Source organism: Dermacentor silvarum, chromosome 1, assembly GCF_013339745.2.
Source record: "Dermacentor silvarum isolate Dsil-2018 chromosome 1, BIME_Dsil_1.4, whole genome shotgun sequence".
NCBI classification, from domain to species: Eukaryota; Metazoa; Arthropoda; class Arachnida; order Ixodida; family Ixodidae; genus Dermacentor; species Dermacentor silvarum.
The window spans coordinates 258,214,153-258,232,380 of record NC_051154.1 but is presented as its reverse complement, the minus strand read 5'-3'; the positions used below and the strand labels follow the sequence as shown (position 1 = coordinate 258,232,380).

Here is an 18,228-nt window from a genome sequence, read left to right as displayed (position 1 = left end):
CTCTACTAATTTGCTATCGCAATTGGGGGAAACTGCGACATTTTTTTGCTTTTACCAACGCAACGAAAATTTCCTTGGCTGGTAGAGGTATACAGCTCGCTGTAAAAACGACTGTATGTCTCAGATATACAGTGTAGACCGCTTATAACGCAAGTCGCCGGAGTCATTAATATCCGCACTATAAGCGGTGCCGCACTATAACGAAAACAACTATTTTATTGCGATAATGGACACTTCAGGTGCATTTCTGCCGTCGCTGTCACCGTGCTCTAGGTTCCGTATTCGCTTACTAAATAAATTAACAAGCACGGTGTCACGCGCGAACAAGCAAACATGAACACATCTCACTCGTTGACCACAGAAACGAACTGTCAAAACGCTCGAGTGACGAAGCGCGGCGAGCGAATTGACCTTCGTGCTATCATGCCTCTCGCTTCAACGTGACCTACAAGCGGCGAAAACACGGCGCGTGGCGGTCTTTCCCCGTCGCAGATTGCTTTCAAGATAGGGCTAAGGCGATCGTATCGCCGGAGTGGATCGTCGCAGATTATGTCCTGCTTTGGTCCACTAAAACCGTTCTGCATTGCTTTGCTGGCACAAATCCTCTCCTGTTTGCGCCAGTCCCGAACGCAAGTTTCAGATTCTCCCAACGCCCATGATGCGGCCCGATTTCCATCCGTCTCCGCACACGTGATCACTTTCCTTTTAAATGCGGCATCATGATGAACTCGGTACTTCATACTGATAGAGCAGACGCCGAGAACGTGAAGACAAATGGTAGACTATTGCCTAAGCACGTGTACTGCAGCACATGGAGGAAGCTACGGTAGCTAGGCCCAAGAGTAGCTAGGCTCGACGCGCATGCGAGGCGGCCATTTTGAAATGCCGACGGCTATATGGTAACGCAGATTTGGGGTCGTACTTGATTTTAACGCGCACGCAATTTTTAGATCTGTTTTATTGGGAAAAAAAGTGCACGTTAGATTCGAGTAAATACGGTATTTGTGGCTTGAAGGGAGCGTTTGTAGTCTAGGTTGACTGCCGAACTTTCAGGCAGCCGCACTGTAACCGGTATTTCGTGTCTCGCAACTGCACTATAAGCGATACGCATATACACAGAGTGCTATGGAAAAATTAACGGGAGTCTGAATTGAGCTGGTGTTGAGCGCGTTATTGCCTATGCCAGCCGCACGTTGTCTGCTGCTGAAAAAAACTACTCAGCAACTGAAAAATAATGTCTGGCGGTCGTGTGGGCTATCCAGAAGTTCCGGCCATAGTTGTACGGACGCGCCTTCCGAGTCGTCAGCGATCACCACTCTCTCTGTTGGCTGGCGAATCTCAAGGATCCTTCGGGAGCTGATTACTCGGTTATGTGTGCCTCGCTATCCAATCGGTTACGCAAAGTGCTGACAGCGTGGGACGGCCCACATCTGGTCACGGCTGGAGCACACCTCGTGTCACCCATTGGACGATGCACCGCCAGACTTACAATTTATACTTCGACCTTCGTAGCGTCTTTCCTTGTGCTGCCCAAGTGTTCTCGACTGGTTATATTGGGCAAGGATTTTCTTCAGGAATATGGGGCGATCATTAATCTGCGTGACTTGTTCGTGACTTTTTCGAACAATGTTTCTTCAGATTCTGATGTTAAGGGGGGACGTGGCTTTGAAAATCAACTTCCTGATTTCTTCATGGATTTTGATGAAAATAGGCACAAATGTTTAGAATGTCTCCCTGATACTTCCATAAAAGTTTCAGAGTGATACCTTGAGAACATTTTATTAAGCAGAATTTTTCTCTCTTGAACTTTCTGGAGGGCCTGGGGAGCTTAAAAAACATGATGGAAGGCTCGTTGAGTATTGACTGCATAGCTCAATGCATGCTGAAGGTCGTGACAGTCTTACTTTTTTTTTTCGCAACACAATTTTTTTAGATAGTCATTTTTCAAGTTACCTTCGCACCAAGCACACTTTCGGGGTGAACGAATAGCCACGCCATAAATTTATAAAATGTCAAGATAAAAATGCGAGACTGTCTCGACCTGCACTGTAGTCCAAGGAACGTGACAAAAAAAACAGAATCAAAATAGGCTAAACGGTAACGAAGTAATCAGCTCCAGAAACTGAGCAGAAAGGCGAAAAAACAGTTTTGAGAAAACGGCTCTCAAAGTTGCACCTTCTCTTCAGTTCTCTAAAACGCACCAAAGTTGTAATCTTTGATGTGTTTTGTGACGTGGGGCTTCTTGGACATGTGGCCTCTGGTCTGCTGAGCCTTCGTTCTGCCTTTTTCATGTTTGTATGGCATTCTTTACTGCTGCTCTACAAAGAGCATGGTGCCTGGGTTTCAAACCAAGTGAGGTGCAGAACTATGTGGGCATAAATATACAGTAGTTCTAGCGTTGTATCTGCAGACTGCCTCATTGATAGCAGCCTATAGTGCAGTCAGTGAGGCATTGTTTTCTTTTGGTAGAATCGACCATGTTACTGAATGAAGGCTCTCAGCAGCCTTCTGAATCATCTTCCATTGAAAATGGCTATGGAGGTTAGGAGAGCCACTGATAGATAGGCAGCAATGCAGCTGCTAGGTGCTTTCCAGCCTGTACTTTTGTATCATGCCTCACTTCTACAGCCAGGTGTCTGTGCCAGCCCAAGTGGCCTAGTGGCCTAGGGAACAGAGCTCATGATGAGGTTCTCTTTATGAAGGGGTGGTATGATAGGCATTATTACTAGATATCGTGACATTACGATAACAGAGTCGGCGCGCGATGTGCTAAGTCGCGGGTCGATCCGAGGTGCCGATGTGCGAAATGCCTGGTCGCGGGTCCGCGGAAAAGACGCTCGACAAGCTTAGTCGCGCAGTCCGAGGTGCCGATGCGCGAAATGCCTGGTCGCGGTTCCAAACGCTCGGTAAGCTCAATCGCGCAGTCCGAGGTGCCGACGCGCGAAATGCCTAGCCGCGGGTCCGAGGAATAGACACTCGAGGTGTCGACACTCCATGAGCGATGTGCCGACACGCGAAATGCCTAGCCACGGGCTCGAGGAGTCGACGCTCGAGGTGCCGACGTGCGAAGTGCCTAGTCGCGGGTCCGAGTCGACACTCGATGAGCGATGTGAAGACGCGCGAAATGCCTAGCCGCGGGCTCGAGGAGTCGATCCTCGATTAGCTTAGTCGCAAAGTCCGAGGTGCCGACGCGCGAAATGCCTAGCCGCAGCCTCGAGGAGTCGACGCTCGCGGTGCCGACGCGCGAAGTGCGTAGCCGCGGGTCCGAGGAGTCGACACTTGTTGAGCGATGTGCCGACGCGCGAAATGCGTAGCCGCGGGCTCGAGGAGTCGATGCTCGATTTGCTTAGTCGCGCAGTCGGAGGCGCCAACGCACGAAATGCTCTGGCAAGGATCCGAGAAGTCCGCGCGCGATGTGCTTTATTGCCGAGTCGGAGACGCCTACGCGCGAGAGGCTTAGCCGCGTGTCCGAGCATTCCGTGCCCGAAGCTCGGTCGCGAAGTCCGCGTCACCGATGCTCGGAATGCTTAGCCGCGGGTCTGAGACGTCCACCAAAAGCGGGATCGGCCACACTACTGCTATGTCCACGTAGCGCCCGCTTTAACACTCGTCGAAATTACGGAAACTGTCCGGAGCTCGCGAGGACACCGCAACAAGCGGAGCAGACGACGCCATCACGGAGCGAACACCGGACCAATGGCGAACCGCGCTGGAGTCACGTGGCGGGCGCGGCCAATCGGTGGCTCCGGCACGACCTTCAATCATCTGCTTTTTGTGTGCTTGTTTCTGTATGGAGGAGATAGCTGAAGCGGCAGATTTGAAGACGGAGGAATGCGCTTTCCAACGAGACCAAGATGGCGGCGCTCGGCTGCGCCGTTCCGAAGATATCGTGGCTTGAAAAACGCCGTTTTTTTCGCGATTTCCAATCATCGCGCAGCTTTATGCGTGGTCGATGACTGCGTAACGTTACCGCCTCGAAGTAGCATCTTCGTCCTTGTTGAGTGCCCTCAAGACCACCTAGATATGGGCATCGCCGAAGGTAACCTCACCATTTTGCTGGATCGAGAAGTCGGCGCCGCACTAGGTCCAAAATAGGCAAACCACGATCCTAGTTACTAACTTCAGCGGCGAATACAAGTACTTTGCGAAGCATACCACCATTGCCGACTTTGAAACAGTGGACGAGTCCAACGCATGTGCTTCAGTAACGACAATCTCGATGCAGGAAAACAGCGATGTGGACTTGACCAGTCACATCAACGTCAATCCACAGCTGAAACAACCCCTACAGGAGAGGCTCCTCAGCCTACTATCATCATTTAACGACTGTTTTGCCACCACCTCGAAGGTCAAGCAGACTCCTCTAACCAAGCACAGAATCATCACTGAACCGACCGTCCAACCTGTTCGCCAACACGCTTACCGCGTGTCACAGAGAGAACAGGATGCTATTCGTCATCAAGTTTAGCAAATGCTGGATGATGATGTCATTCAACCATCGACAAGTCCTTGGGCATCACCTGTTGTACTAGTTAAGAAGAAAGACGGTTCACTACGATTCTGTGTAGATTATCGCAAACTGAACAAGATCACGAAAAAGGACGTTTATCCACTTCCTCGGATTGACGACTCCTTGGATCGTCTGCGGCATGCCTGTTACTTTTCTTCAATGGATCTACGTAGCGGGTACTGGCAGATTGAAGTTGACGAACGGGACCGGGAAAAAATGGCGTTTATAACACCGGACGGCCTCTATGAATTTAAGGTCCTCCCTTTTGGACTGTGCTCCGCTCCGGCCACATTTCAACGCATGATGGACACAGTTTTATCTGACCTCAAGTGGCACTCGTGTTTAGTCTACTTAGACGATGTAGTTGTTTTTTCAACCACGTTTGAGCAGCCAACAACACTTCTTCGTCCTCGTTCTCTAGCGTTACTAACGCGTGGCAATATTATATCCGGTCCTGCACTATAAGCGGTTACATTATAAGTGGTCTATACTGTATAGCTAAGACCTAAACTGTCAGAAGGGACATAATCAAGGCAAATGATTTGCGCCCACGTGTAAACCGTGCCAGCAGTTTGGCACGTTTCCTCACGGCCTTTACTTCAAGACTGGATCCCCGCCACTGCACCAGGAACCTTGCAGAAAAATGCATGCGCGTGACTAAATAAAATTTAATGATGCTTGCACTCAGTTCCTGAAAGTGCAAGGGGCACCCAACACGACTCAGCGTATCCTCTGACAGCTTCTCTAAGATGGCCCAGAACAGGTCACCAAACATCTCTCTTCGTTTGCATTTTTTTTTTCCCGGCTGGTTCAACAGGTACGAGGGAACGTTTGGGAGCACTTTCGGCATCGCACCCTCGGCAAGTGTCCACTTGCCTCGTGGCACCTCAACGGTCTGTCCGCACATAACACTTTAAGATGTGCTGCTAGTGAAGGTGTAAATAAGACAACTTGGATTTCGCAGAGAGTTCCCGGTCGGCACGAGGAATTGCTGTGTTCAATGCCGAGCAAAATGTCGCATTGCTGGGAGCACAGAAGTGCCGCGCCGCACTCTCGACATCGTTCGATAGCCGCTTGTGCAGCCAGGAACGCAGTACGTCGGCATCATCTGCTAATATCCTTAACAAACATGGCGAAGGCTACAGTTTCACGGATGCCATGCTTCCTGAAATCTGCTGTCAACAACCAACCACAGAATACACCAACGCTGCACCGCTAGTTTTGTCCAGACAGTCCGTGTAGCTAGTGGGAAAGTGGAGGTGGGTGCGACTGCAGCGCCATGAAGACGCGGGCGGGTGGCGGTTCCGCGCAACGCCGCCAAGTTTGACAACTGAAGCTAGTCTAGTAACGTTGGTTAAGGCAGAGGCTGCCCTCTGCTTGCAATACCTGCCAAATCGCCCAAGTGTTTTGTAAACTTTATGAATTTAGGCTTGTTCTACAATTTTACAAATGTTGCATTAAGATTTACATTCACAAAAAAGTTTTAAAGGAGTTGAAGAATGGGGTGGCACAAGATTGCAAAAAAAAAAAAATGCATACAAGAAAGAAGAATTGATGGTACCTGTGTTGCCCTGTTGTGGCAGCACAAGACACCAAATACCAGGAGGGTACTTGCTTCGAGCAAGTTTATTCAGGCAAGTTCCTGAAGCAGGAGAAATCTGCAGCAGCCAATTCATTAAAAAAGGCACTGTGGTCTAAAAAACAATCTGTTGCCCTTCACTCTGGTGTTCCCATAGTTTGCCGCTGCTTGTGTGTTGCATCTAAAGGTAAATAATTTAAAATAAAGCGTGTATGTATCCCATACGAGGTGTGTGCTTGGGACAAACATTTTAAAAATATGCATGCGATCCCGTGGACATGACAAAGACAGAGAGGGGGGCCCCCCTCTTTGTCATGTCCGCGGGATTTTTCAACCAATTTTAAGGTTCACAAATTGTCAGGTAGGGCTTGGCCCTTGGCATTGAGGATCAGTTTATGGTCATTCAGAATTAGTGATTCCTGTTCATAATCTATGTAATAGTTCTTTTCACAGTTCCTTATGGGTAGAACTTCATTCAGCAAGAGATAATGAAACCTGCACACGTAATTGTTTTTCCTTTCTTCTAGAGCTGAAAGGCCCTGTTGGTCAGATAATACAACATGAGAAGACAGTGCTTGCAGTGGAACAGAACAAGGGACTCATTGGGCCCCTCTACAACCGATACGTTGCCTGGGGATTTGCCGACTACAGCATTCGTATGGGCCCCTATGAAAGCGAGCGCTGCAACTTTGTCTGGGAAGACGTGCCGTCTGGAGAGATCCTTTGTTGTGCCTGCCCAGACAGTAAGATTATCATCACAGCAGGCACAAGTTCGGTAAGCATTGTCCTGAGCTTAAAGAAAAGTGCTGTCAAAAATTTGTGTAGCTGGCCTCCTTTCTACTTGCCTCAGTGCCCCTAACTGAATGCTGGTCATTATCTTACTTAAATTTGCATTCAAGAGGGGCCATAGTGACACAACATCTGTGCCAAACATGAAAGTGTACCACAAACAAATGAGTTCTATAGAAATCGGGAAAAAACATTTGGCATGTATCCTATATTTCAGGCTAGAGTCCATACAATGCATTGCAACTAATTGTTGCTTGAAAACAAATTCAGTGTTTGGTGTTGCCCATTAGGTAACTCGGTCTTGCTGTTGTCGGCCTTGTGGTTCAATCATAATGCACAGAGCTACAGAATTTCCGAGCTCTTACATTGAATCTTTCAGTCTTATTTTGTTGTCGTAATTGTCAATCAGAATGATGGTGCTAGTTGGTGGTTGCAACAATGATGCCGCTTGTTGTCATCGTCATTGTCAACAAGAATGACAGTGCTGCTTCTTGTTTTAACCATGACAACACTTGTTGTCATCAGCATTTTTAACAAGATTGACAATGCTGTTTCTTGTTTTAACCATGACAACGCTTGTTATCATCAGCATTGTCAACAAGAATGATAGTGCTTGTTGTTGTTGCCAACACTGATGCCACTTTAAAGCGGTGAAATGTTATTGTAGGGTAAACAGAGGACTGGAGCTTCTGTAGTCTTGTTTCTTGTTCCAGTAGGTCAGGAATTGTACTTGGCTTTCTCAGGTGGTGACTGTGTGGCAGTTTGACAAGAAGAAATTGACATTGAAGCAGAACCTTCACGGCCACACAGAGGCAGTCACTTGCCTAGCAGCTTCACGACCATACAATTTGATTGTCAGTGGCTCTCGGGACTACACCTGTATATTGTGGGATTTGAGCCGCCTCGTCTTTGTGCGCCAGCTGCGAGGCCACACAGCTCCAATTGCTGCTGTCGCCATCAATGACCTCACGGTAAGGCACGCAAAGGTTTTAACACAATTAAGACTGCTGTGGAGTAAATATCAAAAGGGACCAGGAAGAGCTTTCTTGTTAATAGATTAAACGATCTATAGAGTATTTATTCACTGGGGCACAGGAGGATGTAATGTCGGCTAGTTCTTGTAACGTTATGCTAGAGTAACAATATAAAATAAACATTTTCACCCTATCATTTCATGCACTGACTGGTGCACGAAATGCCACTGGTGCGCTAGACTGGTGGGGGAGGGGAAAAAATCTAAATCATGCAATTTACGATTTGCTCAGTCACTCTATGAAAGTAGCCACAGTACTAGGGTTTGTACACCTTCATGTAAACATTGCATGCTCTTCATTTTGGAAAAATAAATTCTAGGGTTCTTAAAAGTCATGGATAATAAGTACACTCTTGAGATTCCTTGATAATTATTGCAGAAGCAGTTTGAGTCCTGATTTACAACCATTTTTTTTTTATGTAAGTGCAGTGTGCAATTGACTATCACCACAGTGGTAATCTCATTCTCATACAGATTGCTGTTGTGGGTGACAGGCCAGTCAGGGGGACTCTTTCACTACATAAGAGAAAATATATAGGTCATGATGAAAACTAGCGCTGTATTGCGTTATGATGCAGTGTGGGGTTGAGCCCTGCACATAGTGGCACAATGTGTAGCCCATTTATTGGTAGTAATATTTGTTTAAAGAGAACTGTGTTTGCAGGTTTCAAATGTACATCCAGGAGGGTCTGTGTTTTAGTGGAAGTGTCACACCATGCGGCATTATGTGTTGGTTCATATGCAGTGATGTTATCATTTTTTTAAAGCATGAAATGGTTTTTCCTTCATTGTGGACATATTCATAATCCAGCGAAAGCCATTCTGAATACAGTGAATTCTTCCGCAGGAGATTAGGGAACGGAATAGTTTGCCTGCATGTATAGCCAGCGCCTCCTCTATAAAAATCTGTGCCGGGCACACCACCTTCGGCGGCTGTCGAACGCCAGTTCTCGCTGCCTCCACTAGGGGCGCTGAGTAAACAGGGTCTGGGCTGCCGCTGCCGCCATTCCGTCTCTGTGTAGCTGCATTGGTCGTGAGCCACAGTTGCGTTCAGCCATGCTCCACTTCGCTGTTTGGGATAGCTTCTGACAAGTACGTGCGTAGCATGCCTTACGATGGCCTACTGTTGTGTGCCGTTATGTAAATCGGACGAGAAAAAAAAAAACAGCAGGGCTTTCCTTTCATGAAATACCCGCTGTCGCGGACGCACGAGCACAATGGCTTGCCGCAATACGACGAGACAAGTGGTCGCCGAATACTACCTCATGCTGCACCAAAGTGTGCAGTCGACATTTCAAAGAAGAGGACTTCATAGAAGGAAAGCGGTGAAGTCTGAAGAAAGGGGCTGTGCCATCTGTTTTTGAAGAATACCCGTCCCATCTCCAGCCGAAATCAACGCCGGCTTGAAATACGGCAAGAATCGACAAAAGAGTGAGTGCTACAATGGCACGAAATGACTCCGCGAGCGGCACAGCGCTGCAACAGTCGCTGCCAGCAGTAGCGCCTGCTTCATCAGTAGAGGATATGTCTGATTGCTGCTCGATGGACACATCAACGGCAGCCAACTCGTGCGATCAAAGCGTCCAGGTAAACATCAGGTCAAATTCAAGCGTGCTTGTTACTGAGAGAGCGAAGTGGATAAGGAAAGAAAAGGGCTTGAGGAGTCAGTTGCTTCGACTGCAACAGACCATCGACAAGTACAAAATGGAACTGAAAATGCTACACGAGGATGCCCTAGTGGCGGATGTTTCTTACATCAAGGAAAGGGTGGAAGAAAAGGAACCTGCAGCTCGATTCTTGATTGATCAAATCCAGAACTTCAGGAAGAAGAGGCCAAGCTGGTGTGAGGAGACTACCCGACATGTAGTTTTAAGGCATCTGTCGGCAAGGGCATATGAACACATTCGCGGTGAAATGCTTCTGAAGTTTCCTTGCAGGAAGACTTTAAGCAACTACTTAGGAACCACTAGTGGAGAAACAGGCTTCAGCAAACTCGCCGAAGATTGCCTTAGAGTAGAAGCTGAGAGCTTGAGTGTACCACAGTCAAGAGTGTGCTCACTCATTGTCGATGAAATGAAGATCAAGGAAAAGTTGCAGTACAACAAAGAGCAGGACAGCTTTGTGGGACACTCGGACATCTCTTTTTAACAACAGGGGGGTGACCTCACATTAGCGAACTCTCTTCTCTGCTTCCTAATCACTGGACTCTCGACATCACATCGCATTCCAATGGCCTACTATATTACCAAGGGGTTAACAGGCCCACAGCGTCACAAGTTGTCGATTTTTGTGCTTGATAAAGTAGAGGCTTGTGGTTTCAGGGTAGTTCGTTTAGTGAGTGATAACCACAAAGTGAATGTCAATGCCATGAAACTTCTTGGAGATGGTCTTCTTACGTACAGGATAACACATCCCTGCGACTGCGACAGGTTCCTCTTTTTAAGTTTCGATTCGTGCCTTGTTTTAAAAAATGTTCGCTCACAGTTTTTGGTACATGACTTTGGCCCGAAAGGAGAGGTCTCGTCCTGCTACATCAAGAAGCTCTACGAACTACAGTAATACCTGGTTGTAAAGCCTGTCCGCTATCTCAGCCGCAAACATGTTTACCCGAATAATATAGAAAAAATGAATGTCGCAAGGGCAATTCAGGTCCTGTCGCCTGATGTTACTGCGGCCCTGGAGCATCTCAGGAACCAAGCTGGGCACACATCAAGTTTATCATTCGCGGATGCAGGCCAGACCATCATTTTCATGCAGAACATGTATCGCTGGTTTGTGCTGCATGACACAAGTAATACGACCCAGCACATCCACAAAAAATGGCCCGACACTCGGCAATTCGACGATGCCAAAGATGCCAGACTGGAGTGGCTTGAGGTAACACTGCCCATGTACTTGGACAAACTGAAAAAAAGCTGTGCAGATAAAAAGGAACTTTTTACGAAAGAAACATACGAAGCATTGCTTCTGACCACGTATTCCACGGTTGCCTGCATCAAGTACTTGCTCACAGAGGAGAAGTTCCTGTTTGTTCTCACTCGCAAGTTTAATAGTGACCCGATCGAGTCGCTGTTTGGCACATTGCGAATGTCCGCCGGTTGCAATGACATGCTGAATGTTCGTTCTGTTTTGTCAGGCCTGAAGAAGGTTCTGAAAACTGGAATTGCAGCATTCAGTGTGACATCAAATGTTGCTCACAGTGAATGTTCACAAATGTCGATAGGTACCCTGCACACTGAAGCTTTTCCTTCGCCAGCACAGCAGCTTCCTCAGCTACAGAGAGCTGCATGTGTTTTGCAATGGCTCAACACAACAGTCTTGCCGCAGCAGTTGCCTTCACTTGAAATTTTGGCAACTGCTTACGTTGGGGGCTATATTGCCCATGTAATAAACGAGCACATGCGTTGTGAAAGTTGCACCTCAGTCTGCATGAAGCCTGCAAGCAATCAAGCCATCTTGCAGTTCACTCGCAGCCAGGACCGAGGTGGGCTGCTTTACCCGTCAGACCAGTTGCTGTTTGCCGTTGACGTGCTAAGGACATTTGCTGATCGTGCCCTAAAGGACAACCCTACTCTGCAAAAGCCATTGTCAACACTGGTGAAAGCCATTGTCAACACTGGTGAAGTATGCTGTGCCAGCCCTGTGTGCGTCAAACCTGCTCAAGTGCAAAGAGAGTGATGCCATTCACAGAGTTAAGCTCATGGAGCTGATATCTGTTCGGTTTTTGCGACCACTGCTGGTGAACTATGCATTCAACGTCAGTGACAAGCATGATGCATTTAAATACTTAGCAAAGAATCCCCTGTCCAGGAAATATGTCAAGCTGTAAGTGCTTAGGGGCTACTGAAAATACAGGTGCTTACAAATAAATGTTCTTTTTTTCATTAAACGTGTGTATTCATATCGCATCAAAGTTGTTAATTTTCCAGAATATAGAGCCACCATGCATGGCAAGTCAATGTTGGGAATGCATGCATGCCCATCATGTCCGCGCGTAGGTCTGTGCGTACGCGGCATCTAAAGGGCACGACGTCGATAGTTCCTCAGATAAAAGCTGAAGCTAGCAGTAAGCTATTAATGTAGTTAAAGGAAAACATCGCCTTTATTCACTTGTCGCATATTGAAGCTGGCCCAACGTCCTTGTAAATAACGACGAATAGGCGTTTTTGATGCAGTGAGGCACACGGTCGCATGGTTTTATTGAGTGAGCCTATTGGTTTGTCTGCTAATGAATGTAGGTCATTGAACGCAATGTTTTTAGTACTCATTTAGCGTGGTGTTCTTCGCTTACGGTTAGTGCGTGAAAGCTGGCAGCTAGCACTTTGAAACACTCGGTAACATCATTCAGTGATTGCACCCGCGATATTAACCCTGCGTGGGCACTGTGGGCGTAGCACGCGGACGCCGTTCGAGGTTTGAGCGCAGAACATTGAGGATTTAATCTGTTTTATTTTAAGCGCAGCGCCAGACCCACGATGGCTGCGGTGTATAGTGTGGGGTCTCACACATGTTCTTGGGACAAAGGAACGACAACACAGTAGTGCAAACAATCATAAAGGCATTTATTGCGCCTTTCATACACCAATGCACACTAGCCGAATTACAACCAATTGAAAATTCACACGGGCGCACGACAAATCAAGGAAGTCCGACTCACCGCGAACCGATAGCGAGCGAATACGTTCGCCCCATGCTATGACACCATCGCCTAGTCGTTCACGTGTACAGTCACGCGAACGGTGGCGCGCTCGAACGATCCGTGTTCGTCCATACCGGTGTCCTGCTCTAAGCCTCGCGCGACGGTCGCGCGAAGCGGGCCGACGCACGCGCGAAGCGTTCGTGCGTGTTGGCCGCCGATCCCAACCCAAAGAGGCAGCGCCGTTGACCTTTTTCTCCAAGTCACCCCGCCGTTTGGTGGCGTTAGCATCGCGACACTCTCACCATCTCTCGCAATGCGCCGCAACCACCACGACCGCCGTCGGCACTTAGCTACGCGGTGAAGCCGGATTACAGGAGACGCGTGAGAGTCGCGCATCCCCACATCCCCCCAACCTTAAATCACTATACATACTCCGGCGAAACATGTCACACGGTCTATCAACGCGCGCGTCGCGAACAAAAGTTAGTACAGGCGACAGTGGCCACGCCGAGGAAATGTCCACACGTTATCCACAACATGCGAGCCGACATTGTCTCTGGGGTTCACCGCTGGCGTCCGTTGGTCACAGCACCAGCTCTGCAGATTCGATGGCACGACTCCAGCACAGGACCACAACAGGACTCCGGAAACGGCGACACAGAAGTCGGCCCGAGCAAGCGTCGCTCGCGCCGACGCGCCCTACCGGCGAGAGCCGCTGTAGCCGTTGGTGACTGCCAGCTCCTTTCCCAGCCGTCGAAATCGCTGTGCCGAACCGGCCACAGGCATCTGCATCGCCTGGGGTAGCTCGATTGTAGTCCGGAGCCGCAGCGCTGACGATGTGCAGGTGACAGCAAACCAGGGGTGACTCCGCTCACGCTGCGTACACTCAACGCACTCGACAAACACTAAAGTAGTGCAAGGGAGAGGAATTCGGCATACGCATCGCCCACGTGGTACGATGTTCAATTCGGCTAGCGAAATTTCGGACGGCATTTCAGATGCTAAGTTCACGTGAACAAAGCTTGCTTTCTTGAGTCGAACGAGTAATTTCAATTCGTGCGAGGCGAATTAATGAGGGAAGCAATGTGCGACACCTCAACACCACGGTCCACCAGGTTGTGTCTCTCCACGTGCGATAGGTGGCTTCATAAAGCCTTAGGCCTAATGTGTCGCTACCCTGACAACAACCGGCATCCAAAAAAAAAAAACACAAAATGGGCACAAGAACAGGCAGCCGCGAGGAGACGTTAGCTCTGCGAGGTGGTCCTACCTCGCTCGGTGCACACAGCATCCGAGTTGACGGCGCCCACTGTCCCAGACGGTGTCGGAGCGCCCGGTGCCAGGCCGCAATACCAGTCAGCCCGTAGCGGCACCCGTGGCCTGCGGCCACCCGGCTCCCTGAGCCGCGACTTCTGAAGTCAAAGAGATAGAAGAAGCTATTTACATAAGAAATTCGGACCACCCACGAGGCTTCCGTACTCACTCGCTTCAGGCTTGCCAATGCTCCGCGGGCGCTAGGCCTCGCTATCCCAGAATGCAGACCACGTGGCTCTCGTACCGACAAGTGTACTTCAAAACACTCGCGAAAAGGCTTAGCATGTTGAAAAGTTCAAACACACTACAGCAACCGTCGCCTCTCTCAAGAAAACACGCCGCCGACACTAGCGATCAAAATCCACGCTAGAACTACGCTTCGGTTGAAACAAAGGTTGGCTCGAACCGAGCAAAACTGTTAAAATTATCGTCCGATGCCCCAAGAGGTCCACGTTGGGCAGCCAGATGTGGGGTCTCACACATGCTCTTGGGACAAAGGAACGACAACACAGTAGTGCAAACAATCACAAGGGCATTTATTGCGCCTTTCATACACCAATGCACACTAGCCGAATTGCCGAGCTAAGTGCCGACGGCGGTCGGGGTGGTTGCGGCGCATTGCGAGAGATGGCGCGAGTGTCGCGATGCTAACGCCACCGAACCAATTGAAAATTCACACGGGCGCGCGACAAATCAAGGCAAAGAAGTCCGACTCACCGCGACCCGATAGCGAGCGAATACGTTCGCCCCATGCTATGACACCATCGCCTAGTCGTTCACGTGTACAGTCACGCGAACGGTGACGCGCTCGAATGACCCGTGTTCGTCCATACCGGTGTCTTGCTCTAAGCCTCGTGCGACGGTCGCGCGAAGCGTTCGTGCGTGTTGGCCGCCGATCCCAACCCAAAGAGGCAGCGCCGTTGACCTTTTTCTCCCAAGTCACCCCGCCGTTCGGTGGCGTTAGCATCGCGACACTCGCGCCATCTCTCGCAATGCGCCGCAACCACCACGACCGCCGTCGGCACTTAGCTACGCGGTGAAGCCGGATTACAGGAGACGCGTGAGAGTCGCGCATCCCCACAATAGTGAACTCCGCTACCCTGTTTAGGTGGAGGCACCTGGTGGTAATGCGTTGTACTATCGCAGACGGTGGCGGGCTATAGTCCTCCGCTCTTTTTTCCGGGCACTGAAGTATAGAGGAGGCACTGGTAGAACTAATTATATCACTTTAGCTGATTTCCTATCATTAATTGAAAACCACTCACACGCCTTCCAGAAATGAACTATAAGCCTTTCTTGTTACATGCACTTTTACATAGCATGTTCATTAACTCCTGTGTTAGTGTTTTATCCATCTTTACTTAGGGGTGTGTAAATAGTCAAAATTTCAAAAATGAGTTGAATAGTTCTTGCTATTCGATTCGTGTTCAATTGGAGAATTCACTATTTGAATTGTCAATGCAATGAAATTCCAATAATCTAAAAACTTTTAATTCAAATTATGAGATAACTTGAACTGCACTGTTGATCGCGGCAAAGACCTATTGTATTTGAATAGGAAAAAAAACTCCTTCAAATTCTAAGTCCATAAACTGCCAGCGGTTATTTTGAACAAAATTTCTCACTTCTATGGCCACCTTTCGGGCAAATCCAAGCCAAAGGTGAAGGTTCTTTGCGTCACTAGCTGCCGTAATGTTTTGTGCCGTGAAGATGACGAGGAAAGACACACCGGGAGCCGAGGCCGAACCGGAGGAATCAGAGTGGCACATGCCCTCTTTTCCCGTCCAGCTTAAGAGGACCAGGAAGAAGGGAAAAAAAGGAGGGGGGGGGGGGGGGAGTCGTGTCTGACACATGTCATCACATGCTGACAAAGGATAGAAAAGACTTCAGGGCCAGCCCAGTATAACCCTATGCCATGAAAACTGTGGAGGAAGGAGGATGCCACTTTCCCACTTGGTCACAGTTTATGGGGCGTGGTTAGGGTTACGTCAACTGTTTTTCGTAGCACTTCAAGTAAAGGAGTGAGCACAGCAGCAGCCGCGCCCAGTGAAATTTGTCCATGCTCTAGCAACAGGAACATAAATATATACTGGGATGGGGATCCTGCCGCAGCACTGTGAGTAGCCTGTTCGGACCGGTTCAACATGGCAGCTTGCGGCGGGCCACTCACTACTCACTTAGCTCCAAATTCGCATTCCAGCATGAGAGCAAGAAATAAAGGGTATGATCAGCCTTTGCCTAATCTCATTTCACACTGAAAACAACTTTGTGTTAACAAGATTCTGCTGTATTCATTTCTTTCTGTTCAATTATACGAGATAATGGCATTTATTGGAGTCTTGGGGGAAGAGAGATCAATACAATTGAGGACTGTTTCGAGTGATTATACTGCAGGGGAACCACAGTTGTTGCATTGAGGCATCAGTTCCTGAGCAAATGCATGGGGAAGATAACTTCTGCCGTATATTATGCAGTCATTCAATAAGAATGCCTCGCTTTTAGGCAAAGCAATTTACTGTTGATCCAGTGTCATTACTCAAGTTAATCATTACTCCAGTCATTACTCCAGTGTTAATCTAGTTGTTTCATTGATGTCATTGTCATGGTGCACCGGATAACAGAAAGCAGTTGTTTCTCGTTTACGAGCTCCTCAGTTGACTGAACATCCAGTTGTGAACGACATTACATGCATGTATCAAGTAGGGCAATTAAGTATTTTCTTTTTACCAGAGCACAATGTCATGCTTTGTTTAGAAATGAGAAAATATTCTAAATTCGATTCAATACTATATACAGTAGAACCCCGCTGTTACGTTCCCGGATGCTGCGTTTTCCCGGCTGTTACGTCGTTTTCGGCCGGTCCCGGCACAGCTCCCATAGAACCCAATGCATTGGTAACCCCGCTGTTACGTCGCAACTGTGGGACCGTTCCCGCATCATACGTTGCGAACTGCCACACCGCGCCGGCCCGAGCGGCCATTTTGACTTTTCATGTCGCTTGGCTTGGTTGCTTGACGATGGCATTGGCCGCCCAAAGTCCTGGGGGCGACATTTATTACGTATTTTCGGTTTCCGCCAGCAAAAGTATGGCCTTTGATATCCGCTTTTGCTATCTTAAGATGATGTCTATGACGCGTTGCGGCCCTAAAATTGGTTTTGGCTCATAGATGTTCCGTATAAAGTCCAAGGGCGATAACGCCGTCGCCGCGCGCCGTATGCTGTATGTGCGAGTGAAAGCGTGCGAGGGAAGCCGCGCGGCCGTATGCTGAATGTGCGAGTGAAAGCGTACGAGGGGAGCCGACGACCGCGTCTCGCGCGCGAAAGAGAGAGAGAGAGAAATTTAATGAAAAGAATGGCTCAATGGCCTAAGCAGGGGTAAGGGTCAATGGCGAAAGAAAGCAGAGAGGAAGCGCGCCTCCTTCCGTTGCGCTCGAGGCACCAGCGAGGGAGCGAGGGGGGGTAGCGGGTAGCGTTGTGCTCTGGCATCATACTGCGCCGCGGCGCGCGCGCGGTCCCGCGGGCCCTATCTTGAAAGCGATCTGCGTGGGGGTAGATTCTACGCAGTGTAGGTGCGTCGGCGGCTCGTGGCTTTGTGCGTGCTGCGTGTTCTCGGCGCTCAGTTAGGGTTGAAGCGATAGACAACAGCACGAAGGTCACTTCGCTCGCTTCTGGAGCGGCGCTTAACTGCGCGTGTCCGCGCTCATCGAGTGTGATGTGTTCATGTTTGCCTGTGGGCGCTGACACTATGTTTGTTAATTAGTTAATAACCGAATGCTTACAAGTTTATACAGACGATAAAACTACTATTCTTACTTTGTATAGCTCACCGCAATCGATACTTCGGCTGTCGGGCGAAACTACTTTTTGTCGCACGTAAGAATTAAAATAATATTGTGTGCAGTTCAACACTACTCCCATTTCTCAATTTTTCCTGTTTCCTGGCTCTTGCGTTTCCCGGCTCTTATGTTTTTTTTTTTTTACGGTCCCGTGAAAAACGTAACAGCGGGGTTCTACTGTATACATGTGCAACCAAAGATGCTAGCTGTGGTGTACTGCCAAAGATAGTACCAAAGAAGACTTGAATTGTCATCAATTCAGGAGTATAAATTAAGTCTGTTTTACCCTTCTTGAATCTTTCCTTCAGTATCCTTAAAGATCAATGTTTTTTTTTTTTTTTCCAAGTCATATAATCCGTAGAAACCCTGTACAAAACAATAGGCATTCACTCGAAAAAGAAGTCTTTCCTGGGACTCGCGAAAAGCACTGCATCCTTGGTATGCATACTGTGATTCACAGCTTTAGTCCACAGTCCTATTAAAGTAGTAATTGTTTGCCTGCTACCACTGTTAATGCTGAACAGAGAA

At 48.6% G+C, this 18,228-nt stretch overlaps 1 protein-coding gene and 1 pseudogene across 1 annotated transcript in view; both read left to right on the top strand.

The window, feature by feature from the left end:
- Positions 1 to 18,228, top strand: part of LOC119437087 (WD repeat and FYVE domain-containing protein 3) — a 235,089-nt gene that overhangs the window by 197,271 nt on the left and 19,590 nt on the right. The window contains exons 61-62 of the mRNA XM_037704162.2: positions 6,617 to 6,864; positions 7,622 to 7,849. Coding sequence (XP_037560090.1) covers positions 6,617 to 6,864; positions 7,622 to 7,849 — 476 coding nt within the window. The remainder of the gene's footprint in view (positions 1 to 6,616; positions 6,865 to 7,621; positions 7,850 to 18,228) is intronic.
- LOC125942137 (uncharacterized) lies at positions 9,016 to 11,740 on the top strand (annotated as a pseudogene).